We start from the raw sequence: 26,424 nt of genomic DNA, 5'->3' as shown, positions 1-26,424 counted from the left end.
GCAGACCACAGACTTGAATATGTTGCAGCTCACAAAATCTCTAGTAAATAGGATATGGTATAGGACCCCAAAGTGCCCTTTTCCACATTTTAAAATGCCGCAGCCATTCTCCACCCTTTGTAACATCGATGATATACCTGTGTTGAGCAGGTGGTTTTTCAGTAGGTTACGTCAAGCACTAGATCTGGCCTTTTATCCTTCCGAGGTCGGAAAACTGTGTCCCAATATTCTTGGACTAAGTAATAGCAGCATCTGTTATTTGCAGCGCTTAGGGCAGGCGTGTAGTAGGAAGTGCTAAATAAAAGTTATTAAATGACAAGTACACGTTCGCAGTGTGTTTATAAAATCTCCAACACCCTTTTACAGAACAATACATTTCCCACGCGCACATAACTGTAGCTATTGCTGTTCCCCGGCCTGCCAAACTGGATATACCAGTCATTGGAGGAATTCGGACATTTAAATTGGAATTTCCCACAAATGAAAACGTGGAACTCGGCGCTGACATTTATTTACACACTGAATGGGCAGTCGAAGGGCGTGGCACCGCCTTCAAACAAAACAGTAGGTGATGTGTCTTCAAGGGTGGAAAAATAACAGAAAAGCCAAAATCAGAAGTATACAACGTACCAATAATGCCCTTCTGGGGGTTTTGCACAGAAATGGTGGCATTTATAAAGCGCAGTGTTCACCCAATAAAAGATTTTGGCGCTAGGCGAGTACCTATCCCGGGACAAGTTTCCTATAAAGCCGCGTGATTTAAACATGGAATTTCCAAGAGGCGTGGATGAAACACAGGGAAATCCCAGCGGCACTAAAGGAAATTGCCACTAAACACCCTCTTTCCCCCAGTCGCACAATGGTTGGACCCGGGCCTCCCCTGGGCGCTCTGTAAGTGGGTCAGGACGGCGGAGTTTACCACAGGAATGCTCGGAGCAGGTGTGCGGTGAGATGTGGCAGGAGCCTCATTCCTGGTGTGGGAGTACCCGGTGACTCACGAGCGGCCCGGTGGGCGGGAAGCACCCATTGGGCCTGCAGCTTTCGCCGGGTGAGCCCCATCCAACGTGTGCCTGCTGGAAGGCCCCACGCACCACACTAAGCAGCAGGTGCGCCCGCACAGGATGGACACCGAAGGAGGATGTGGCCCAAGGGTACGAGCAGGGGCCAGGAGGCAGGGATTCGAGCGGCGGACATACGTCTGCATCAAGGACAGGCAGGCCGGGTGAGTACAACTCTACGTTACTCCCTATGTGCGGGACCGGCTCTAAGGCAGCTGCCTGGGCGCCGGGGCATTTTTAAGTCAAAGGCGCGTGGCGCACACCGGGGGACGCGCCAGATGTTTCCTTGTGCAGGGTGGGAGGTGGCTGACCGGCTCTTCCTCCTGGGTAGGGTATGCATCTTTCTGCTCAGGTGTGTGTAAATGAGGCAGGACCGTGGTATTTTCTGTCTTCCTCAGCAGAGATGCTGGGTCTGGGATTTCACGAGTTTGAGGCCTGGCTCCTCAGCGGACACCCTGTGTGATCCCGGACCACTGTCCCTGATTGTCATTCCTCGCAAAGATATGAATAGTTGTATCATATCCAAGCAGGACACAAGTCCCAAAAAAAAGAGAAGTGAGAGGATAAACCACGTTAGGCAGTATCCAAGTGACATCATGGTGCGTGATGTCAAAGCGCATGACGTCACAGCGGGTGACATGCAGTGGCTTCACAGGAAGTGACCTCTCAAGAAGTGAGATCATATATTAATATCTCACACATATGATTAGCAGGTCTATTGTGAATACATTTAAACGCATTACATAATTTAACCAATTAGATTTTGTGTCAGGGTTATGCCGTAAAAAGTGGCGCAAACCGACACAAAATCTGGGCGTCAACTCATACATTTTTTTGTAAACACTGCCACAAACAAACAGGCAACAAGGGGAGACATGGCATTTAAATATCTTATGGGGTTACCTGCTGCAGAGATCTTTCTGTGCCCAGTAAATCTCAGGGAATACTAATAATGGAAAGATAACTCAGGGGGTTAATGTATTTGTTGGAGAGATCTGTGTTTTGTCTAGGCCAGTCTGGAGTCAAAGTAGCACAGAGGGTTAACGTGTCTCCTGCTGGGCACATCACGTAACATGCAGATGACAGATTTGTATTTTATAAAGATCGGTAAGTGTGTTACTGATTTTAACACAGACATCTTTGTTACTTGCAGTTCATAAATGGCCAAGTTTCAAACATAGCACAATAAGCTGTGGAGGACATGTGACTCCTGCACCTTGTAACCCTCATTGCCTTACATAATGCATCTTGTACATTGATTTACACACTGGTTTATTGTCAATGTATAATATTTCAGTGTGATATAAAGCGCTCTGACACCATGTATTCGGGTGAGTAGCGCTATGAAAGGAAAAAAAATAACGGGATTTAAATTCTTATTTATGTAAATACCGGGGCAGACCAACACATCTAACATTTTTACAGTGCATGCAGATATGAGACATATGTATGCACTGTAAAAATGTTGGTCTGTTCATGGAACTGAACAAAGTCAAAAGCATGACTCTCAAGTATATGTTGAGTGATATAACAAGCTATGTGCATTTGAATCTAAGTGCGAGGCACCCGAATGCCGCCCAGCCAGGACACAGAAACAAAAAGAGGCCTCATGGCCCCTTAATTTCGGCCTTTATATTTGGCCCTGCTGGAGGTGACAATAATGAAAGCCTCCCCCCCCCCCCCCCCACCACACTGCCCGCACCTTGCTGTTGGGAATGGAATGCAGACAGTGTGCAGGCCCAGCTAAACACGTCCCGTGTCTGAAAATTGCACCGGGCCAAGTTCAGCCTATTTCAGTGAGGCCCAGCTCCTTGGAAGGGGGGACGGCGTCTACCCTGCGAGAATAGTAAGTGGACGCCGTCTACCCGCGGGCTTGTGCTCTGAATCCAAGGAACCGGCAGTGCTGGCACGAAGTGCTGTTTGTGAAGGATAGGTTTACAAGGTAAACAACGTTTCTTGTTGGCAATGTCTCCCGCTTCACCAGCAGACGAGCGTCGCCCAGTGCTGCAGTGGAGAGAGACGTCATGTGCATGGTGAAGCAGCAACAATCAGTAGAATGGCGTTTGAGCGCCGCCAAGTGACGGAACATGGGCTGCGTCGTTGTTGCCGATCTAGCTGCAAACTAAGCATTTGTAAAGGCAATGGATTTCGACCCTAAAAGGATGCGCGATTGGGTTTTAAAATGTTTTTTTATTGGCCGCATGTGAAAGCATGAAGCATGACCAATACGTAAGCATCGGAAACGATTCTGCTAAGTATTTATTATGTAAAGAGCAGTGCATGCTCGGAAACGACTTTCTGAATCTTTACACCACTAAAACGTTTATGAATAAAGATAGCGGTAAGTTTCAGAGCACGGTGTGCCGCAGGATATTTAAGTAAGCACAAGACCAGGTGTCCATCCGAAGCACCTGGTATAGTGCAAGCATCACATGCAAACAGTGTGTTTCTTTCTATAGTATTACACCCCCCAACATATTGCATGCTATATTCCTCTGTACTTCTAAAATCTAGCTTGAAAACCGACCAATCCTCAAAACTTCTGATTGTCGATTTCCTTTTTCTTTCGAATGGCCCTCTCGCTCCCTTCCATTCTTTTCAGTCCTCCTTTCTTTGAGCAGGACCTTCTGGGAGTCACATGCATGTTTGCCATCATCTTTATTAAAGTATTTTTGCAAATTGCCCTTAACTTAACTCAAACATCACTACCTCTCCTTCCTTGAAAGTCATGCCCTGCAACCTAATAGTACCCAAATCCAGTGCTTAATTTGAGAAAAAAAATACGCACCAGGGTTCTCGTCAGGAGGCCTCTGCAGCTTGCATCACATATTGCCCCTGCCATGCTGACAGTGATATTAACAACACAACCACTAACCATCACACTCCCACAAGTGTGACAATTCAGATAATTGCAGGCCCCCAAAGCTATAAGGATCACTTGGGCAGCAGGTAATAGTCATTTTTAATGTATATTGAATTATTAATTGACTGCAGTTGTGGTCATCTCAGACAGCACCACCTTGTGGCAGATTGCCACAAGCGCCAGCGTTGATAATTAACCCCTTCACTGCGGCGGCTATTCCGCCGCAGTGCTAAGGGGGCGGGGCGGAAGAGCGGTGGGCGCATGCTGGTGACGGAACCGCTCCGTCACCAACGTCGGTTGCGCTGTGCTTATGACGGACCGGTTCCGTCATGGCCCCGCCCGCTCAATAGAACGCTCAGCGCAGGCGCGGAATTCACGCTGCGCAGGAGCGTCGGATGTGCCATGACGGAACCGCTCCGTCATCAGCACAGCGCCACCGCAGCTGATGACGGAGCGGTTCCGTCATCAGCATACAAGGGGTTAAGTGCCAGGTTTGACCACCGGATACCACCGGGTCAAATTAAGTACTGCCCAAATCTTTTCTAGTGCATTTTTAACCCCATAAACCATCTGCATGAACTCACACACACTTCCCCAGACCAACTAATGATCACACCTAACTCCCGTTAATGTAATCTATCACAAGGAAACTGGAGTGACCGGGTGGGATGGTTTTGCTTGAGCACACAAGACTAGTTCCTATAAACAATAATAACCAATGACACTGGGTTAATCACTAACCATGGGTTCCAGAGCATCGTGCAGTGAGGACCTTCAAAGACTTGTAAAGGGTAGTAGGCACTATGTAAATGCAATTGCAGGCGATACATATGCCTTGTGGTCTTGACGCATTTGTAAACATGCATATTGAGGCACAGCAGACAATTTTTATTTTAACAGTGGCCACATTATATTGGTAATTTAAAATGAAATAGTAAGAAGAAGCACATGCAAATGCAATAAAAATGGCAAACAGATTAGCAGCACTTGGCATTTGCCAGACCCTCATAAAAATAAGAAATTAATGAAAGAAAAATATTAAGAGGGACAGGCATTGAGGAGGAAGAGAGGAGTAAAAACTGAGCATTCATGGGCACATAAACAAGAGGGGGAGGCAGCAAGTAAACACATGTACTCCTCTGGAGTGCACAAGTCTCATCAAGTCAGCAGTGGAAGGATACAACTCATCCTGTCAGAAAACTGTGAGACTGAAATGCTCATGGCGTAAAAAACAGAACATTAGGAAGGAAAGCCATCAAATCAAAAGCAGGCGTCTGAGAGAGTCAACAAAGCCAAAAGCATTCCAATCATCAGCAGGGGGTTGACCCAAAGTCCCCTCCAAGTATGGTTAGGTTTTGGACACAATAGGTCTTGCCAACAGACAGCTAAAACTGGTAGTAGCTAAGACTTAAAAAGGTGAGAGCCATATGAGGTGGATTCTAAGTTTAAGCCCTGTAAAGGTAGAATAACACCCTTATGGTCCACAGATCAACAGAAGAACATTTTAGCCAATTACCCCAAATTATCATCTAGATGTGTTATGTGTTGTGTTTTGACGGCTTCTCAGCACCACGAGCCCCAGTTCAAGGTAGTAGCTGTTCTTTGCAAAAATATGTAGCAAAAAGGGAAATTATTTTCGCTCAGTCTCAGTCGGAAAATCTACAGGAAAGAAGAACATTTCTTTCTTGAGTCCCCTCACTCACCAGGGTTTCCCCTTGGTGACATATTTCATTATAGGGGCCATCTCAGTCCGCTGCGGACTGAGGCGTGCTGCGACCTGCGAAGTTACGTAGGAGCACCTTTGTGAAAACTATGTGTAGTGCAGTGGTGTTGTGGAGTGGGAGAGGTGAGTAAAAAAATAACTAACTAGTGGGCAAAATAATTTTATTCTGGCTCCTAGTCGGTATGTTTAAAAACGGGGTAAGATACTGGGAGAAACCTGGCTATAATGGGTTAGGTGTCCCTAGTATAAGTCAACATGTTTCGAGCCTCCCCAGAGCTCTTCTTCAAGACTACACAGGGTCCAGCCCTGTGTGTAAAACTCCAAAAATCACCTAAATTTAGGTAAACAGTGAAAATAATCAAAAAACATGCTGCAACTAATAAGCATGCGTTAATTAATACATACGATAAACCAATTGTCACGTAGTATCTGTAGGATAAAAAAGAACATAGGTATGGGAACAGCCGCCCCCAGTGGAGAAGTGTGGCTCACTGGTTAGAGGAGGCAGACCGGGAAGCAGAGGTCAGCCTGGGACCAGGGTTCAATTTCCGGTTCGGCGGGGTCTTGAGTCCTAAAATGTCCATGGACTCGTCAATTCTCGCTCCGGTGCCTACTCGATTAACAGGTTCACGCTCTGCGACTCTGGGAAATAGCTTGCTTAATCTCCACAACGGCCCCTCGCGGCGGGATGCCTGGCTTTCACCTTGCGGATACCCTGCCGGGGTTATCTCACAGGGGAATACCAGGACGGGTTCCCTAAGCAAGCGCTTAGAGACCAGTTGGTGATTTGCGCTATATAAATTCCTGTACATTTACATTTACCCCCGATCGAGGTCGGTAATTATATTCCATGTGAATGTCGGTTTCTCACACGTAATGCTCCTCCATGGTGTGTGAGTCTAGCAGTAATATCGCGTTTCGCCATGCTTGGTAGAAAGAAAAACGCATTGCTGTTTGCTCGGGTGGCGATAGTGAGTGACATTAATAAAACATACACCGTGTGACTCTAAAAACATAACACACAAACATCCAGTATGTACAAAACACTCAATCACATACTCATTGGAAGGCAAAATTGTGCCCCATGATCTGGAGGAGGTAAGGAGTCTTATTCGAATTCTGAAAGGAAGGACACAGCGTGATTAATGGCCTCTCTCTCTCGAAAACGCTGTGAAAAAAACGCAGGGACTGCTTTGGTCGATTCCGCAGTTTTCCCGGTTTTCATCGTCACCTGAAAAGGAAAGGACTTACTTGAAGTGAGCTCTCCTGTGAGTTCTCCTCAATGGCACACTACCTATTCGTTTCCCTCGAGAACGCATATTAGAGCGTCTCACATCGGGTGCTGGTATATGAGGCTAGTGTTTCCGCCTGGTTATCGCAAGAAGACTGGAGCAGGAACCCAAACAATATGGCCGCCGCCAAATGGTAAAGGAGTCAGCCCTCTTGAGGGTATGAAGTGCTTCTCCAATGTCAGATGTTGGCTAGTAAAATAAGCAGAGACAGGAAATAAACAACCAGGGTTGGGATAACGGGTTTAGTTATATACATTGGGACCCTCTTTCTAATAAACAATGCGGCTGGTTTTTCTGCCCGCATAGTTGTGGGGACCCAACGTTATGTGCAAATGACTATTTCCATCGCTTTCAAGTCGGTGCTTGACGTATACTAGACACCCCTAACCCATTATAGCTAGGTTTCTCCCAGTATCTTACCCCGTTTTTAAACATACAGACTAGGAGCCAGAATAAAGTTATTTCTCCCACTAGTTAGGTATTTTTGAACTCACCTCTCCCACTCCACAACACCTCTGCACTACACATAGTTTTCACAAAAATGCTCCTACGTAACTCCGCAAGTCGCAGAACGCCTCAGTCCACAGCGGACTGAGATGGCCCCTGTGATGAAGCATGTCACCAAGGGGAAACCCTGGTGAGTGAGGGGACTCAAGAAAGAAAAACATTCTTTCCTGCAGATTTTCCGACTCAGACTGAGCAAAAATCATTTCCCTTTTTGCTAGGTTCTTTATCCAACATCTTGGGTTTCGTAGGTCTACTATTGTATTAGGAGGGTGGACCTAGCACAAACCTCTACCCCCGCCCCCGTTTTTTTATCTTACTTTGAAAAAATATAACATGACACAACCAATACAAAGAACAAAGGCGTTTTTGAGCCGCACTGCATACTAGGATATTTTCAATTTCAACCTGTCTTCTCTTGCACAGCTAATGTGGGAGCTTCAATGTAACAAGCCAGAGGAACCTAGATAACATATAACATCCACACAATCAACCACAGACTCTTTGTTGATACCATGGTGGCATATTTTGAACCTTAGCGTAATTTGAGTTGTATGGCAGTACCTGTAGAGTGGGAGCTAAACTGCTGTGTGAAGATGAATAGGAATAATTGCACCAATGCCATGCGGGATTTGACATCCAAAAAGCAGACTACATACTGTCAAACTCACAAAATTTTCATCTATGTGTTAATGGGCATCTGTTCTGAGTCATCACCATTCAGAACAAGGGTGAATGAAAGCCAGAGTGGCATGCACCTTCCCGTTTCAGCATCATAACCCAATACAAATAAACCAGTAGTTGCCACTAGCTTGGGAAATCGGTGGGGCGCCGCCTCTTCAGCTCCTACATCATGATTCTCACACAGGCTCACAGAGTGCCCAGAGCCAATCCAGACGCTACTCTCATGCTGGTATTACCCAGCATGAGAGGAGCGTGGGGATTGGGCGGAGCGGGCTGGTTCCACGCTCCAGCAGGGACTGGGAGCCTGTGATCCTGAGCCCTGCGGATATCTCCAAGCAAGAGTTTGGAGATATCCAAGTGCACAAGTCGGTTTGGCCAGCTGTGGATGGCCGGTAAAACCTACATGCGCACTGGCAGTGCCTGAGATCACTAGTCCTCCAGTTACTGGTAGACCCGCCTTAAGAAGTAGACATCAGCTCCATTGTAAAATAAAATGATAATAAACCAGTTTTATTAACTGCTTTATTATCATTTTATTTTATGTGCATCTGCTGGTTCCAGTTGTGGGCCGACGCTCGTCGCCATAACGGAGGAGCCACCACTGATATACATAAAAACGGAACGATGTACATTTTTATCAATGGGTAGAAATACGCCTTTGTTAGGCAATGAATAGTGTCATCTTAAGGATTTCAGGAGCCCTGAGCAGAAAATATTTTGGGCCTATATTCTGAACAGCTTTGAATTATATTGCCCATTTTCTACTAATGCAAAAAACAATATACTGGGCAATATTAACTTACACATGAAAGGTTAAAATAGAGAAACAGACAGAAGAGAGATAGTGAAAAAGTTCACTTTCACAGGGCCCTGTGGAAGGTGAGGGTCTGGGCAATTGCCCACTTTGCCCAGGCCTTAAAAAGTCTCTCACAGTTAAGTATTCCAACTGATGATTTGGAAAGCTGATATAGTAGAAGGAAACAATACTACAGAAACTATAAAAGTCCAATGTCTACGAGTCTTGATCATTCTACAACTCAATTAAACTGAACTGAATTCCAAAAACAAATTTGTGAGTCGCACAACCCCGGTGGCTCTATCTTTTTTGGTGCAATCCTGTAACTGCGTCTTGTAAAGCCTGTTAACTTTTCTTATAATTGTTGAGGCCCACCACCTTGTCCCACCATTGTTGAGGCCTACCACCATGTCTCATTGTTGTTGCGGCCCAGTACCATGTCTCATTGTTGTTGAGGCCCAGCACCTTGTCTCATCGTTGTTGAGGCCCAGCACATTGTCTCATCATTGTTGAGGCCCACCACCTTGTCTCATTGTTGTTGAGGCCCACCACCTTTATTATTATTATTACATATTTGTACCGCGCTGGGAATCGACTCCCGAAGGAGTATCTCCGCGCCTCTGGCGTCATCTTTGAACAGAGCAGGTCCTACAAAGTAGAATTATTACGGTAAGGTGGATAACTAATATTGGAAGAAAAAAGTTTTTAGTTTCTTCCTAAAAGGAAGATGATCCCTACATTGTCTGATCTCTCTGGGGAGAATGTTCCACAGCTTCGGGCCAGCCACTGACAGGGCCCTACCCCCTTGCCTTGCCTTCTTAATCCTAGGAACCCATAGGAGTTCTTGATCTCCCGATCTAAGAGATCGAGAGGGAACGTAAGCATTACATTTTTTTGTCAGGTATTCAGGGCCTTTTCCTGTAAGGCACTTATGGATGACACAACATGTCTTAAACAGTACCCTCTGTTTCACTGAAAGCCAGTGAAGCTTAGTTAACAGGGGTTCAGATGGAGTACGTGCAGGGACGTTGAGGACAAGGCGTGCAGCAGTGTTTTGCACAATCTGCAATCTGGAGATGACCCCCTCATTGGCAGCAAACAGCAAGCCATTGCAGTAATCAAGCCTGCTCAACACAAGCGCCTGTACCAAGGTTTTTCTAGTGGTATCAGGGAGCAGGGGGAACACTCTTCGGAGAAGCCCATTGACATGGAAACAGGAGCCAACCACTTGGTTTCCATGTTGTTTCAGTGAAAGCTCCTGATCCAGTTTTACTCCAAGATTTTTCACACACTGTTTAGGTTCAGGGACTGGGCCCAGATCTTGCGGCCACCAGTCAGGAGTCCACAGGCATTTAGCTTCCCCAAAGAGCATCACCTCCGTTTTGGAAACGTTGCACTGTAAGAAGTTCGAGGCCATCCAGTGGGCCACTTCTTTCATACCCCGGGCAAAGGAGTTTCGCACTTCAGATGTCAGAGTTTTAAACAGAAAGAGGAGTTGAGTATCGTCCGCATACGATACCGGAATAAAACCGTGAGATCTCATGATGTTCGCCAGGGCGGCCACATAGATGTTAAATAAAGTGGGGCTCAAACATGAGCCCTGTGGCACCCCCTTAGAGATCGTCACCTCCTCCGACCGATACGTCCCCATGGTGACACTTTGGGTACGCTTAGTGAGAAAACTCCTTAGCCAGGACAGCACTCTGCCTCCCAGACCGATGTCAATTAGTCTGGAGGTCATGATGTCATGAGACACTGTGTCAAACGCCGCTGACAAATCTAAAAGCACCAGGATAGCGGAAAAACCCCCATCCTGTAGCATACGAAGATCGTCAGCGACGGACAACAGGGCGGTCTCAGTGCTGTGCCTAGGTCTAAACCCAGACTGGGAGGAATCCAGCCCCCCTGCACTTTCAATGAAATTTGATAAGTGCAGATTGACAAATTTCTCCGTCAATTTTCCGAGATATGGAAGGAGTGAAATGGGTCTTAAACTTGTCTCATTGTTGTTGAGGCCCACCACCTTGTCTCATCATTGTTGAGGCCCACCACCTTGTCTCATCATTGTTGAGGCCCATCACGTTATCACAACATTTTAAGGCCCACCACCTTGTCTCATTGTTGTTGAGGTCCACCACCTTGTGTCATCATTGTTGAGGCCCACCACCATGTCGCATTGTTGTTGAGGCCCAGCACCTTGTCTCATTGTTGTTGAGGCCCAGCACCTTGTCTCATCGTTGTTGAGGTCCACCACCTTGTCTCATCATTGTTGAGGCCCATCTCGTTATCACAACATTGTTAAGGCCCACCACCTTGTCTCATCACTGTTGAAGTCTGTCACTTTGTCCCGTCAATAAGAGGGAAGACTGCTTGACCTTCCTACTGCGAATTTCAGATAGTGAGGACACCGCTTTCATCCATCATCTTCCCTTGTGAGCTACCGTGGGAGCAGACAATGGCTTGAATCATCATTCTTGAACCGCTTTGAGCTGCCATTCTTAAAGTTTACCAAGCCATTGGATTATTCCTTCCTCGATCGGTTTCCATGCAAGACTTTTGATTAAATGCAAGGAGTTGGGCCTACCCTTTGCTCAGGCATGGCCAAGTCAAGTGGGTGACCCAATGCCGTGTGAGGAGGAAAGTGAGGGTGCTGTGGGTTCAGATTTGGGTGTGATGGATGTGAGGTAGTTTCGAACATTCCATTGACTATTTCTACTGATATCCCAGGCCTACCATAGCAGCAGAATAAACTAAAGCTGAAGAGACAGAAAAGCGGGCGAGACAAGTAATTGGAGAGACCTAAGGACAATTTAAAGAACCGCTGGAAAAACATTCAACAGAACAAACACCTTTGAAGGGCGGACAGTGACCAAGAAATACCTGCAGACCTTAATGAGGATAGTCTGGCATTGATGTTTTTCTCAGTGATTACTGTAATACCTAAGTTGCTAACTTGACAACAGGTACTTGGCTCATGATAGCCAGAAAGTGGTGGTGAAAACCAATGCAAGGATCAGACAGAAAGTCTAATTCCCTATGTTGGATTGAAGACATGATCCTGAGGTGTCTTGCCTGGAATCAAGGCAACGATGGGGGCAACCAGCAACAATCGTCTTGGCGATCCTCGGTATAAAAATCTGGGTGAAAGTTGGTGTAAATGAGTCTAACACGTAGGATCAGCTTGTTAAGTGGGAGAAAGGGAAGACCTAGCTTATGAAGGTTCTTTTTGAAATACCCAGGTTCCTTCTGAGCCAGTGCTTAAGGCAAAAGTTAAATTAGTGTATATCAATGCAAATTGTTCTGCAACAAAATAAACTGGAGTGCGAGTAAAATTAATTGGAGCACGTGGAATGGTATGATGATGTGGGTGTGCCCGACGTAAGGCTTCCATCATGATGTTTGACTAAGACACGTTACAACACAAACTTTTACAACGCATGTCTTTACAACGTGGTTTTGAGATCGCAACATCCACTACAACGCATGATTTTACAACGCAAGTTATCACAACTCATTTTTAGAAACTACAGTTACAACACATTCCATTACAAAGCATACCATTACAATGCATACCATTACAACGCATAATACCTTTAGGGCAACAGTAGTATAAGTATTGGATAGTGTAGGGGTAAAAATTACTATTCCCAGTCCAGTGAGTGCAACAGTAGGGTAAGCGTTGGATAGTGTAGGGGTAACAATTACTATTCCCACTCCAGTGAGTGCAACAGTATGGTGTTAGATAGTGTAGGGGTAAGAACTACTATTTCCCATTACTTACCTTATGATGCACTGTAAAGGCATGCGTTGTAGTGGCATGCGTTGTAATGGCATGCGCTGTAGTGACATGCATTGTAATGGCTGCGTTGTAATGTCATGCGATGTAAAGGATGTTGCGTTGTAATGACTGCGTTGTAAAGGTAGTGCCGTTGTAATGACTGCGTTGTAATGGTTGTTTCACATGATGTTTGCTTTGTGGAGCAACTGTATACAATATATGTGTGAATGATATGAAGTATCTCTGCTGGTCAGACAAAGTCACTCAGTGCGCATTTTGCCAGCAGGGACAGCAAGGAATCATTTCCAAAATACATATAATATCAGGAACTACAGCAGATGCCTTCCTCACGGTCACCTCTTTTTCCGTCAGTTACTTTCATGGCCAGTACAGGGTCAGATTGGTAAGGCGGGCACTTGGGCAACGGCTCGGTATCTGAGTCGTAGCTGTGGGCTGCTTTTTTTTACCAGCGCGGTGGCCGATTTGGGCTGTGTCTGTGCTGTTCAGATGCTATCAGCGGCCTAGTGGGGCCCTGAGCGGCCATTCCCGAGGCAGACGGGCCACTGTTATCTCCCTTTTACCAAGAGGGCGGAGTTGTCATTACCAGCCGTGGTCCGTGCTAGTACAAGCGGTGGGACAGTGGGGCTGGGTGGGTGGGATTTTGACATGACGAGGGGAAATTAATTATTTATTTAATTTTCCTTCATCTTTGTCCGTTTAAAATCCCCCCCACTCGTCCCCACTGCTCTTACCTGCACGGGACACGGCTGGTCATTCCCAGTCTCTAACTGGGCTGGCCCATTAATATATGCAGACCTAGGAGGGGCAGAGCAGAAGTGGTCTCACTTATGTTCCGGTGTGGTTCACCATTGTGCACTAATCCGTGCACAGAGTTCTGGCAACATACACGTTTGTTTTTTATCTCAGTGAAGTTAAGAAAGCATACCTCTTTTAGAGAACTCCCCCCTCCTCTTTATAATAACACTCAAGCTGTGTATTGTAAAAAGGCACAAACCGCAAATGTGGGCCACTTTTTTTTGGGTGCCCGGGCCTATTATTGATCCCAATCCAACGCTTGGACAGCAAACAAAAAACAGAACGCCTTGGAGGAGAGACAATCATTATTGTTGACACACTGCAGTCCAGCTAATGAAATATAGATAGTAGCCAGGAAAGAGGGAGATGAAACATAATTTGATAGTTTACATTCTTCTGCTAATATCTTTTACCCATATATTTCTTCTCTCTGGCTCCTTTTATTGACACCAAGGTTGAAATGCGGAGCAGAGTTGTGACTATGAGGTCAAACACAGATTTGTAGAATGGATGCCCTAATGCACTAAGACACCAGACCTTGTTTCCTACTGTTGCTTCTCTTTTTCACTTCCCATTGCTTTCTTGTTGCCTCTTCCCCTTAGTGGTCCTTCTTCATGCACACGCAAGTTTGGTCTCTTTCTATGGTTTTGTCTGCCCACCTCTTGTTCTCTTTTGTACATTTGAAAAGGCTCTGAAACAGATCCCAGGGGTCAGGTGTACCCTGGCTCCAGCATCCTGCTTGTAAAGTCCAGATGAAGCGCAGAGTACAAGTGTTTGTGCAGAAATCTCTCTCTCTCTCTCCCCTTTCTTTGGGTGGCTTTCCACTTCTCTTTGTGCATCTCCTTCCGCCTGTGTCCGTGTTTTAATACACAGCCTAGACCTGTTTCAAACTCTCCCTCTCTTTCTCCTTCTGTGTCTGCTGCTTTCAGTCTGTCCCTTCCTACATGTTCCTAATCTCTTTCTTTGGTGCATCAGTCTCTCTCTCTCTTTCTTTCTCTCTCTCTCTCTCTCTCTCTTTCTCTCTCAAACAGAAGCCTGCGTGAAAAGGGTGTTCCATGGGTGTAGCTGTGGGTGTTCCCTTGCAACAGCCATGGAATCTGAAGCCTTCCCATATTTACGAGGAAAGGGAATGCGTCAGATTCTAACGCCACTCCAGAAGTGGCATTAAGGAGACGCAACGAGGAGAAAGGTTTTAATTTCTCCTTGTTTTTTCCTCTTAGAAAGAGGAAATCGCCTGAATTGATTGATCTTGTGCAAGAAGGTGTCCCTTCCAGCACAAAATCAATTCGCATTGAAATGCAGGCATCCTTGCACCATGGCGCAACAGTGCCTGCGTTGGAGCATGGCAGCCTATTGTGTGCCAGCACAGGGGAAAAGGATAGGAATGCGCCATATCTCACAGGTACAGCGTATTCCTGCTCATTTCTTTTGATGCAGGGCAGCTCTGCAAGATTCCTTGTGGAACTGCCCTGCACCAAAACCTCCTAAATGAGGCTCTTAGTATGCAAATCATGTAACAAGCATCATTTAGAAGTATGATAAAGTTGCTTCACATTTACAAAAAAAGTAAATTTCTTTAAGATGCTGAAGTGTTTCACCTTAATATATCAGATTATATCACTACATTTAGAGGTATTTATTAAAAGTGATTGTTTTCAAATATGAACTTAAAAACACCCAGGCATCCACCCCCACCCTGACGACAATCCCACCAGTCACATCAGAGGAAAGTCCTTAGTTCTCTGCACCTAACATGAGGCTGTGATTCTTATTATAAATGGAGCAACATCAAAGTCTGTTAAATCAAACCCAAGACGTTTCTCTGCAGTGCAGTTCCTGAACTCTAACATTTGAAGGCACTCTCATATGTGATAATGAAGGAAAAGGAAGCTCAGTGAACTAAAATATTTGCATAGGATAACACAATTTGTTCTAGCAGGGAAACTGGGATTCTTCTCATATTTTCTGGTTTCACACTGTGCAATTCAACTGCTAGATGAGGATCCCTTTCTTTCACCTCTTTTACTTCAAAAGCCTCTGCTTTGCCTTTAATTCTTGGCACATTAGGTTAGAATGTGAGGGCAGGCAGAAGCCACATGAGCTCAAGGGTCCAAGAGGACCTTAATATGAGCCAGAGCCAGGCATCTGACTCTAGCCTGGCTCGAGCTTTTAATGGCTCATTCACCACTAAGACTAGGCCTGGGACGGCGGAGTGATCTTCAAAGATATGTGTGTAGCACGGGTAGGAACACTGGCACAGATTTTGATTTAGCCCCTGCCCGTCACTCACGCCTCATCAGGTTGATGCTTGCATGACTTTAAGTGGGTTAGGTCCAGCCAGGTCTCAGTAGTAATTAAAAAACTGTGTTTGACATGGATCCCTCCTGAGTCCTAAACTCGTGTCCTTTATAGGAAAACACAATGCCCAAATTCCCAAGGACTCTAGTAAGCCTTGTGGTAATCCACAACAGCGAATCAGCCCTATCTAAGTTTCATTTTAACTTCATCTTGCATTCCCTAAGAGTATTTGTCTGTAGTTCTTTCATGACATATGACTCTTTTATGCGAAATGAGGTGCCTATAGATGTCCCCCATCTGTATCTGCAGTATGACAGTGGGTCACAGATCTAGTGTTTGTGGTGGTTCCATATCTGCACTGAGAATTGCAGCACAAACAGGTATTTTTGCTGATAGTTCAATAACATTCATGCGATTATTTCCTATGGCCCTATGCAATATGTACATACATAAGACAAACAGAATTTCTGTAACAGGTCTCTTTCTCAGATGTGGTTTTCTTTGTGAATATGTTTGTACAGTATGAGAGTAAGTATGTCTGAGAGGAATGAACGGTGAGAATGGTTGAATGAGAGGATGAGAGAATGTGTATGATTTTACTTTTGTTCTTCATCTGTGGGGGTTACTGAAATAATAATCCATGATTGGAGAAGTAACAGAATATGATTTTTCTCCTTTATCTTCATAAGTCATTGTAAATATGCTTCATGTTATGTATCCTTTGATGAAAAAATAATTTTTATTAAAAAAAGAAAAAAAAATATATATATATATAAGTATAACAAAAAAGAAAGAGAAACAATGTGTTTTGATAAATAAAACACAATCTAAATGAAAGTCACTTCCCTATTTTTTCCTTGTTTTTGTATCTGTGCTGTATATCAAACATTGTGAGTAGAGCTAGTGCCATTTTTAAATCAGATAGGCCTGACAAGAGGTTGCTATGGTTTGTATTTATTTAATCCCCTCCTCTTGGACCTCAAAGAAACAGGGGGTACCTTAGCTTGATAGCACCTTTGTAATATGTCATTCTGAAGCTCTGTAAATAATGAATGTTCTGATAAATCGGGGCACGTGGTTAACACGATTGCTGGAGTAACGGTTGCATGTGTGAATTCAGAGCTGGAACGTACATGTGAACAACATGTTATGCATCATCCTGAGATGGCTCCTTGCTATTCCTTCTGTTACGAGCTGTTACAGCCACCAGTGCTCAAGTCACAGAGATGTATCAAAGACATCATGTTTGTTATAGAATCTTCAGTTACTGGGGTATGATTGCTAAGTGCACATAAGACAGCACTAAGTCACTGTGCAGTTTCAAGATTCTTTTTTTTTTTTTTTGGAAAACCTTTATTAATACTTCAACCAGTTACAAATATGGGCCTACAACCACCAGGGCCGGCCGCTAATCAGTTTCATCATAGCAAGTCAGTTAGGACAAGACTCGGCCTCCCGGTAAGCGAATGTACCACAACTTCAATTAAAACTGGCTATAGAACATACCATGCGAATGACAGAATTCTAAAGGCTCCATTTTACAATATAAAAATAGAAGGATCAGGTGCCATACAATATCACAAAGTCGCATAAAGGGCGGGCAAAATAGTAGGATTTCCACAATTAGATCGATCTCATTTAAGACAGTGGCGCTAAGGCATACAATTCAGGATAAACAAGCATACAATCACAGTTCGCACCAGTTAAGCGCCCGCCCAATGATACTGAAATACCGTGAAACTTATAGGCAGAGATAAAGAAGTCGATAATTGACAGAAGAATGGACCCACTACACTGACCCGAAAAGGGAAGAAGCGAAAGAAAAGGCAAGGAAAGATACGAAAGAGAAAAAAGGCCATAGAAACAATAAGGAAAAACAAAATTCCCCTCCCCCAACCCCCCACCCTGCACCCCTGCAGATGACTAAGGCCTACCCCCCTAGCAGCGTGCCTGTCGCCCCAAATAACTGAAACCCGAAATATAGGAAGAACAAAGAGAAAGAAAGAAGAACTAAACCCCTACCCTAAAAGTAGAAATGGAGGAGGGCTATATCATACGCATTCCCGGTCTCTCCCCACCGCCTTAACATAGAATCCCCCACAAAGTTGACACAATCGAGCAGACCACAATAGAAAAGTACACCGGAGGAAACTATAAACCCCGCCCCGGTCTCCGTTAACCTAGTAAAGCAATCCCGTTACCGATGAAACCATAGTGTGAAACCCCAAACAACAGTCTCAGCCTTGGCCCCGTCGATCAAATTTGCTGATTCCCTCCGATAAGTAGAGCCCCATCGTCAAATTGTCAAAATATACACAGAAGTTGCCGAAATATGGTCTGTTAGATGGAGAAAGGATGGCAAATCCCAAAGTAGACAGCTGGTTCCAACGATGCCCCTCCCCGACTCCAAGGCCAGGCACTGTCCCATCCGCCATCTTGATGGACCAGCTGGGAAGGGGGTGCGACACAATCCAACACAGTGCACAGTTCCGACCAAAAGTTTCCAGAATCGGAACAGCAGTTAAATGTTCCGCCGGCTGCGAAACCAAAGATTCCGACCATATAGTTGAAACGCCGATCTCAGCATGTTCGAACAGTTCCACTTCTGTAGGGGCAGGCACAGCTCCAAGCACCGGGTCTGAATGCACCGCTAGGGTGTCTGTCGGGAGGTGAGCTGGCCGCCCGGTCCCGGGCAACGAGTCGGGGTCCGGTCCCGACCCTCTAATTCCATCCGCCGCCGACATCAGATTCCAGACCTGGGCCTCCATAGTCACCTGAAGTGCCTCGAGGGCTGCCAGCACTGACCGCAATGACGGGCCGCACTTAGCCCGCTCCGCCGGGTTCCGCATAACATCAGGCATAGTGATCCCCACGGAGAGTCGCCTTCCCCGGGGTAAGATTAGTCGGAGCAGGAATGAACCGTGAGGGACAGACCGTCAACACGCGTTAGTGCGCGCCAAGTCTCCAACCCAAAGGCACCGGCGATGCAAACGCTAGGCCTCCGGGTCAGGGACCCCCGCCACACCGCCTCGGGCGTCCCTCGTCTCCTCACCTCCGATACGGTATCAGGCAGCAGATCGGCAGCAAAGCAATCCAAAAGATGTCGAAAGTTCCATGGACCGGACCCTGCCGCCCTCACCGGCCGCTGTTGTTCAACTAGGACCCGGCTGGACCAGCACTCGAGACCCCGGCTTCCAGACTGGGTTAGGCCTCAAATCAAACCTCGACATTACTCCACTCCACAATGTCGGAAAAGTCTCGGGATCGCTCCATCGGACTGCAGATTAGTTCATATACCCGGATATGGGGAGGGAAATCAGGATAGATGACAGGATCTTCAAGCGAAAGACGGAGGTCAGCGGAGCCGGGAGACTATGCGGCCATCTTGCTTGCTGTCGTAGCTCCTCCTCCAGTTTCAAGATTCTTGATCAGATTCCATAACAGTGCTTCCCCGTCACACAGATTTATTGTGCTTTTGTTGCCCGTCAAAGTCAGTAACCCCTATTTTTTTTGTTGCAGTTTTATATAGCGCGAACGTGACCCGAATTAGGTATCAGAGTGCTTTACATAGCGCCAGTTACGTTACATGAGGACACACATTCATTTTTGTTAGGCATGGGGAGAGTAAGTGATTTGCCCAGAATCACAGGATGTTCAGCGTCATTGCCTAGACTCGAACCCAGTTCCCCAGATTTGAGGTTGACTGCCCTAGCCGTTAGTCCAACTCCTTTCCCCTATTTCCAGCTCAGCATGCGCACAAGTGGCGCAGCTCCAAACGTACCAGCATCATGGTCATTAATTACACTCACTGTTGTGTATCTGTCGGTCGATACCATGGGGGTGCACCTGACTGTGGATTCTAACCATGATTGTGAGCATCCAGTGGGTGCCCCCATCGTCTTTAACACCTTAGCTGTGGCTGGAATTCCCCGCCGGTGCTGGACATTCCGATCGCGGGCGTGGTCATGACGGCTCCCAGCCGTCATCAGCACACGCCCACCGTGACTCTTGACGACTGGGAGCCGTCATCAGCACCGAAAGGGTTAAAGACCTACGGGAGGGTTGCTACCTCCACGTAGGAAAATACTGGACATTTCTGTGTACTCTGAGGTTATGAAAGGGCCATGAGATGGTGCGGAAATAGCAGTTTGTGTAAAACCCTCTGTATTATTTTTCTTTAACATTGTAATTCAGCCTCTGCTTTCAATAAAGGTATTGAGAATAGTTGGCAGCTCTAAAATACTTTTTACGTGATTGATTTTGTTGTTACTGCTTTGTTTATATTTCAAATGGGAAAATATTGGAATTTTGAAGATTTTTGTGATTTTTTAAAAATCTACCTTGGCAGGAAAATACTGGCTAGAACAATTCTCGTGAAGTAGCTTGATGAATGTACCTGCACCAGAGCATTACAAATAAGGTTAAATCTCACATTTGAGGTATAATTAGTATAGCTTAGAGGCTTTTGTTACAGATATCCTTGTGTGATCTTTTCCCTCACTTGCTGCTTTCCTTTTGCGTCCCTCCAAAGGCCATGCATAATCTGCAGTGCTTGGGGTGGCGTTGGGGGTATTAACTTGGACTTGGTGTCTCTTATCCTCTTCCTGCCTCAGCCTGATCCATCTACCCTACTGTTGCTACCTCCCTTCAAGTCATTGCATCTTGGGGTACTGTCACAAGCCTGTGGGTGAGAAGACAACTCCTGGTGCAACCAATCGGCTAAAAGCCATCTAGATAGCGCATTGTTTGCTAGATAAGCAGTGCATTCAGTGCAAACCACACTTACACATCATCCGACAACAAGAGTACACATAAGACACAATTCCAGTCACTATCAGATGCAATGCACCAAGATACAGCAGGACAACTCTTGGCCTATATACTGCATGATCCAAAGAAGTTTCCCCTAATTTTTTATTGTGCTCACGTCCAGGAGCTGATTGTCCTCAGTCCTAACTTTCAGATATATAAATGTAGAAGAGTCACTAACTCATAGTATCACCGTTCATTTGGAATTTTCCATCTCCATTCATCCAGGGCCAGATGTACAAAGCAATATTGACGTCGCAAACGGCCCAATTCTCAGAATTGGGCTGTTTGCGACTGCAAATAAGCATTTTTTGATGTACAAAGCCCTATTTTGGAATTCGCCAACCTATTATTGAATCGCAAATTAGATTTGAAATCCAGTATTACGAAGGGGCATGTTTAGAGCATCCCTTCCTAATAGCAAATCGCAGCAATATGAATGAACGTTTTGCGATCGAAATGCGGTCGCAAAACATTGCTATTTAACCACCTACTTCAAGTAACCCAAGGGACCCCTTCCCCTTTGTGAATGTTTGTAAAAACATTTTTTAAGAGGAGGCAGTGGACCCACAGACCACTGCCTACGAAATGCATCCTTTTTTCTTTAAATGAAAACGGGCCAAATTAAAAAAAACATTGCTTTATTTAAAAGCAATTACAGACATGGTGGTCTGCTTACCACAACAGGTAACCATCCCTGTGGTATTTGCAATTCCTAATGGGGTCACAAACCGAGACCTACCTGATGAACATTAATGAGGTAGGTCTATTTGCGACACACTGGGAATCACAGAAAGTGTAAAACACACTTTCATACATTGGTGTTTGCAGTTAACAGATAACGAATCACAAAAAATCGCTATTTGGAATTCTCAAACCTATCCCTAGGTACATCTGGCCCTTAGTCTCAAAGAATTCTCCCCATACGGTAGTGCATAAGAATATTCTTTATTTTTATATAGCATTTCTAACAAGCACCATGCTGCAGCAAATGCGTTTCGGTCTTGCCTAGAAGAGCTTCTTCAGTTTAATTCTGTTGTAATAAATGTTGCAACTCATATCTAAAGCATATGTATGGTTCGAAAGACGGCACACTTTGATGACCCAGGCATCTTTACTCAAAATTAAAAGGTGTAACATTTGTGGCTAAAAAATATTGGAGAAGCCAGTACATCCCAATGGCAAGACCTATTGATTTGCCAATGCTTGCTTGTAGTGGCAGCGTACTAACATTGACTCTGGAGTGGGTGTAATGTGATATGTTGAGGCTTTATAGAGCTGATAAATAAATAAACATTTTGACCGCAGCTTAAGCTGTTGTCTGTGGTATGTCTGTGTTTTCCCCCTTGCACCCACACGTCTCCTTTTGCTAGGCATAGGCAGCTACAAATGCTGACAGGTTGTCAGATAAATTCTGTAGCAAGAGTAACACCCGTTTCAAGCTTGGTATTAGGTGTTATTGAGCATGCGCAGAACGGCTTTGCAAAAAAAATGACTACAAAATTGCAAAACCGCTGCCAGTCTCTGAATGTGTCATAGTTTCCATGCCATTGGCAGTGACAATGCATAACGAAACGTGCTGGCAACAAGAAGGAAACTGCGGTTTAGACAGCTTTGTATTTCAGTCATTAAAAGGGAATCGTTCTGATCTTACCCAAAATTGTTGAAAACAACACCTTGTTTAACCTTTTCCATGCTCATGACGGAGCCGCTCCGTCATGAGCCTCGGTTGAGCTGTGCTCATGACGGAGCGGTTCCGTCATGGCCCGCTCGGCGCGCCTGCGCGGCGCGAATTCCGCGCCTGTGCTGGACGTTCCATTGAGCGGGCGGGGCCATGACGGAACCGCTCCGCCATGAGCCTAGCTCAACCGCGGCTCGTGACGGAGCGGCTCCGTAACGAGCATGTGAGCGCCGCTCGGCCCCCCCTACCCCTAGCTCTGCAGCAGAATTGCCGCCGCAGCGAAGGGGTTAAAAACAGGTATAAAAATCTCCAGAGTGAAAACTGAATTTAAATCCACAGATGGCACAGTGTCTCTGACTGGGGTGCAGAGAAACATGTGAGGGTGGCACAGTGTTTACTGGAAGGGTGGACATGGCATACTGTTTCTGAGCAGAGCATGCATGAAACAGACCTGAATGGATTGAGGGTGGCACAGTGTTCATGATATCAGACGGAGGGTGGCACAGTGCCAGTGCATAAACCTATCCTGAAATTCAACTCATAGGGCATGCCAACGGTTAGGACCGGGAATGTAGTAGTCCTGATACGGACTTTGGTGAGCGGCGACTGGAGCTGTCAATTTCTGTATAGATTAAGTATAGTAGCAACTAATATACAGTCTGGTAGAATGACAGACATTTCAAAGCTTTATATAAAAAGTATTAAGCAGTTTACATAGGACATCCCAGGAGTAAGTTTAGCAGCAAAGCATATAAGTCATAACTACAAAGAACTTAGTACATTTCTAAGTGAAATCTGACATAGATTTGCCTTCTACAGGTGGGGAAAGAGTGTCCTATATATAGAAATGTACTCGTCCTTTTTTAGGACTTTCGCAAAGACATTCATACGTTCTACGTGAACACATGGTTCTCAGGATATGCACCAATAGGGAACGAGCAAGAAGAAACATTCTATCACAGAACACATTTGAAGTTCTCTCATGGTAGTACTACATTGAGTCTGCAGATGTTCTCACAGTTTGTTCAAGCTATTCAATTGATACAATGTACAGGAAAACCCTGGGACAGTTGGAATGTCCTTGGTTGGGTGCGGTGGGAGAGACGTTTCTAAGATCGCTCTGTTAGTGTGAGTCTTGTTATTCCTTATTTAGAACAAGAACAACAACACGATTAACCCGTGATAGTTTGTGATGTCAGTGCAAGATGGAGGACAACGTAAGCACAACCTAGGTTAGCATAAACCCAATTAGTGATGCGTTTAATAGACAGAGAAAAAGCACAACCTAGGTTAGCGTAAGCCCAACTTGTGATGCGTTTAATGGACAGAGAAAACAGCTCTTACAACAGTGTTTACGGGAAAGGTGAGAGTGGCACAGTGTTTCTTAACCACTCCCCTGCTGATGACGGAACCGCTCCGTCATCAGCCGCGGTGGCGCTGTGCTGATGACGGAGCGGTTCCGTCATGGCCCGCCAGCCGCTCATGCGCGGCGCGAATTCCGCGCCTGCTCTGAGCGTTCTATTGAGCGGGCGGGGCCATGACGGAACCGCTCCGTCATAAGCACAGCGCAACCGACGCTGGTGACGGAGCGGTTCCGTCACCAGCATGCGCCCGCCGCATTTCCGCCCCGCCCCTTAGCACTTCGGCGGTATAGCCGCCGCAGTGAAGGGGTTAAACAGTGTACCTGGGGAACAGAACTTCTAATTGTTCAGGGATAACAGTATGTATTATTTGAGATTAAGATGGCTCTGTGTTTACAAAAAGGGTGAGGGCAGCACAGTGTTTCTAAACTGTGCACCCGTGGAGGTAAACTTCTTATTAGCTTGGGGGTAATAGTGTTTAAGAGCCCCTGGTTGAGGGGTTGGACAGCATCGTTGACCCAAGTTTGAGGTATACAGCAATGTTTTTTGAGAAGGATGGAGGAAAATAAATGCCATCAACATTTATGTATTATTAAAAGAAACAATGGTCCTTAGAATTAGAACAGAGGAAATGTAATAATAATAATTGACACCCGGGGTCCTTAGCTACTCTTCGGGTTCCCTTGTTCTTTGTAAAAAAATCAACATTTATCTGGCACCACCCCAGAACTCCAGAATAGCTGCCAGCAGCTACCCACCGCTGACAGTACGACCGCACTTCCAAGCTGCCTAACTCACCTACAGTAGCCGCTGTCGAACACAGGGCCACCTGTTACGCAAGGAGGTTGGAGTCGATTGAGATAATGTGTAAGACAACATTGAAGTCAACAAACCAACACCATCCTGTCAGAGGCATTTCTTCCAGCAGAAAATAAATACCACTGTATGAATAGATCAGTGGAATCCCTCACAGTAAAAACAAAAAAAAATGGTTATTTGTATTCAAATAAAATTATCAGTTTTTGAGATAGGACCTAACAAATGGTTTACACCAATACTTGGTTTGGGGCGGCGGTTGCAGAAGGTGGGCACTGGAACTCTTTTTGAGGAGCAGGACTCATTTTTCATCATAAGACTTTCACCACAGCAAGGCAGAAAATAGTGAAAGGAGGAGCAAGAGAGTGCCAAAAAACTCTGGACCAAGGAATAGAGCATGGTTTAGAAAGAACCTGCAAAAGTGAGATAAGGAGGTGGGAAGTATGGGGCAGTGGAAGAGGCATGAGGTGGAGTCAAGACTAGGCAGCCTTGGTTTTCAACTATCGAGGCACTTGGCAGGATAGGCGACAGACTCTAAGGAATATTTGGGCCCTGCCCTTATATTATTTTACAAACCAAGCACTGAGAAGGAGGGTGGAGTGGAGTGACACACAGTGTACACAACAACGCCACAGTCAACAGTTCAAAATAGTCCAATCAGATGTATTTGTAAAAAAATAAAAAAAATTGCTCTTAAATTACTTTATGAACAGCACATAGGGAAATTATTACAAAGGTGAAAAGAATAGTGCAAATTCAAATAAAACTAGCAGTTCGCTAGGTATGATCTCGCTCAGTGTTTACATAAACATATGGTTACACGCTCCATAGGAATAAAACTGTAAGCAAAGTTCTTGCTATGCACTGCCTGGACAGCATGCCACTGCTAATTCATGCTGATCTGAATAGGTTCATAACCAGGAAGTCCACTACCCTGAATTTGCGTGGGCTCCATTGAATCCTTGAGGAAGCCCCTTTATAACTACTCTACTCTGTGGGCCTGGTACTAGACCTTGAAAAGGCGTTTGATATGCTCGACTGGGAGTATATGTTCGCAGTGCTACGGAAAGTGGGCATGATAGACCTACTGCTTCACTTAGTCAAACTCCTGTACACAGAGTTAACTTTTTGAGTAAAAATTGATCAGCTGACTTCTGCCCCTTTTTGGTACATTGTGGCACACAACAGGGGTGCCCTCTATCGCCACTGTTGTTTGCCCTGGCAACTAAGCCCCTTGCACAGTGACTGTGCCAGTCATGTCAGATCTGGTGCATCCCACTTTGAGATGTGGCGTGCGGTTTACCTCTATGCGGATGATGACCTTGTTTATGTTAGGGACATACTTGAAAGGGTTGCCTGATTTCAAGACAGCCTCAGGTCTGGGAATAAACTGGGCGATGACGTGCTTGTTCCCGATGCATCCAGACTGCCCTGCCCAAACAGTTATCATGGACACCCACCACATTCAGTAGGCGACCCACACATTTTGCTATTTGGGTGCCATGTCCCCAAAGGCAACCTGATGAAAAGCTATCTGTGCCCTGTGGGCTCGGATTGCCTTTTGAAGATCTCTCCGTCTGACGGTACAGGGGCTTGTTGCACTATCAAAGATGATAATGCTGCCAAGACTGCTTTTTTGCTTTGTTAACCTCCAAATCCCTATTCCCCGGGGGATGTTCCATCTGCTGTACTGAATGCTAGGAGACCTCATTTGGAATTCAGTGATCCGCTGGGTTTCTCTGGCAAACGTGCAGTTACCCATGGAGGCTGGGGGCTTTGGCGCCCTTAACTTTGAGCACTTCTACCTTGTGGCCCAATTGCAATTGCTTGCCTGTTGGCTGACGGGACTTAAATTATCAGAGGTGACGTCGGTGTTCGGACATGACACCTTGAATGGAAAACGAGCTATGTTCCTCGCGCCACTACCAACGCCAACCCATTGTAA

The 26,424-nt window shown here is 45.6% G+C and overlaps 1 protein-coding gene across 1 annotated transcript in view; it reads left to right on the top strand.

Moving 5' to 3' along the window:
* The first annotated feature begins 1,118 nt into the window (after nt 1-1,118).
* The window catches only part of SNX21 (sorting nexin family member 21), a 78,280-nt gene continuing 52,974 nt past the window's right edge, over nt 1,119-26,424 (top strand). Inside the window, exon 1 of the mRNA XM_086932576.1 lies at nt 1,119-1,222. Coding sequence (XP_086788702.1) covers nt 1,122-1,222 — 101 coding nt within the window. The 5' untranslated portion in view covers nt 1,119-1,121. The remainder of the gene's footprint in view (nt 1,223-26,424) is intronic.

Source organism: Lissotriton vulgaris, chromosome 7 (genome assembly GCF_964263255.1).
Source record: "Lissotriton vulgaris chromosome 7, aLisVul1.2, whole genome shotgun sequence".
NCBI classification, from domain to species: Eukaryota; Metazoa; Chordata; class Amphibia; order Caudata; family Salamandridae; genus Lissotriton; species Lissotriton vulgaris.
The sequence above is the reverse complement of the archived record's forward strand: the minus strand, read 5'-3'. Positions and strand labels throughout refer to the sequence as shown.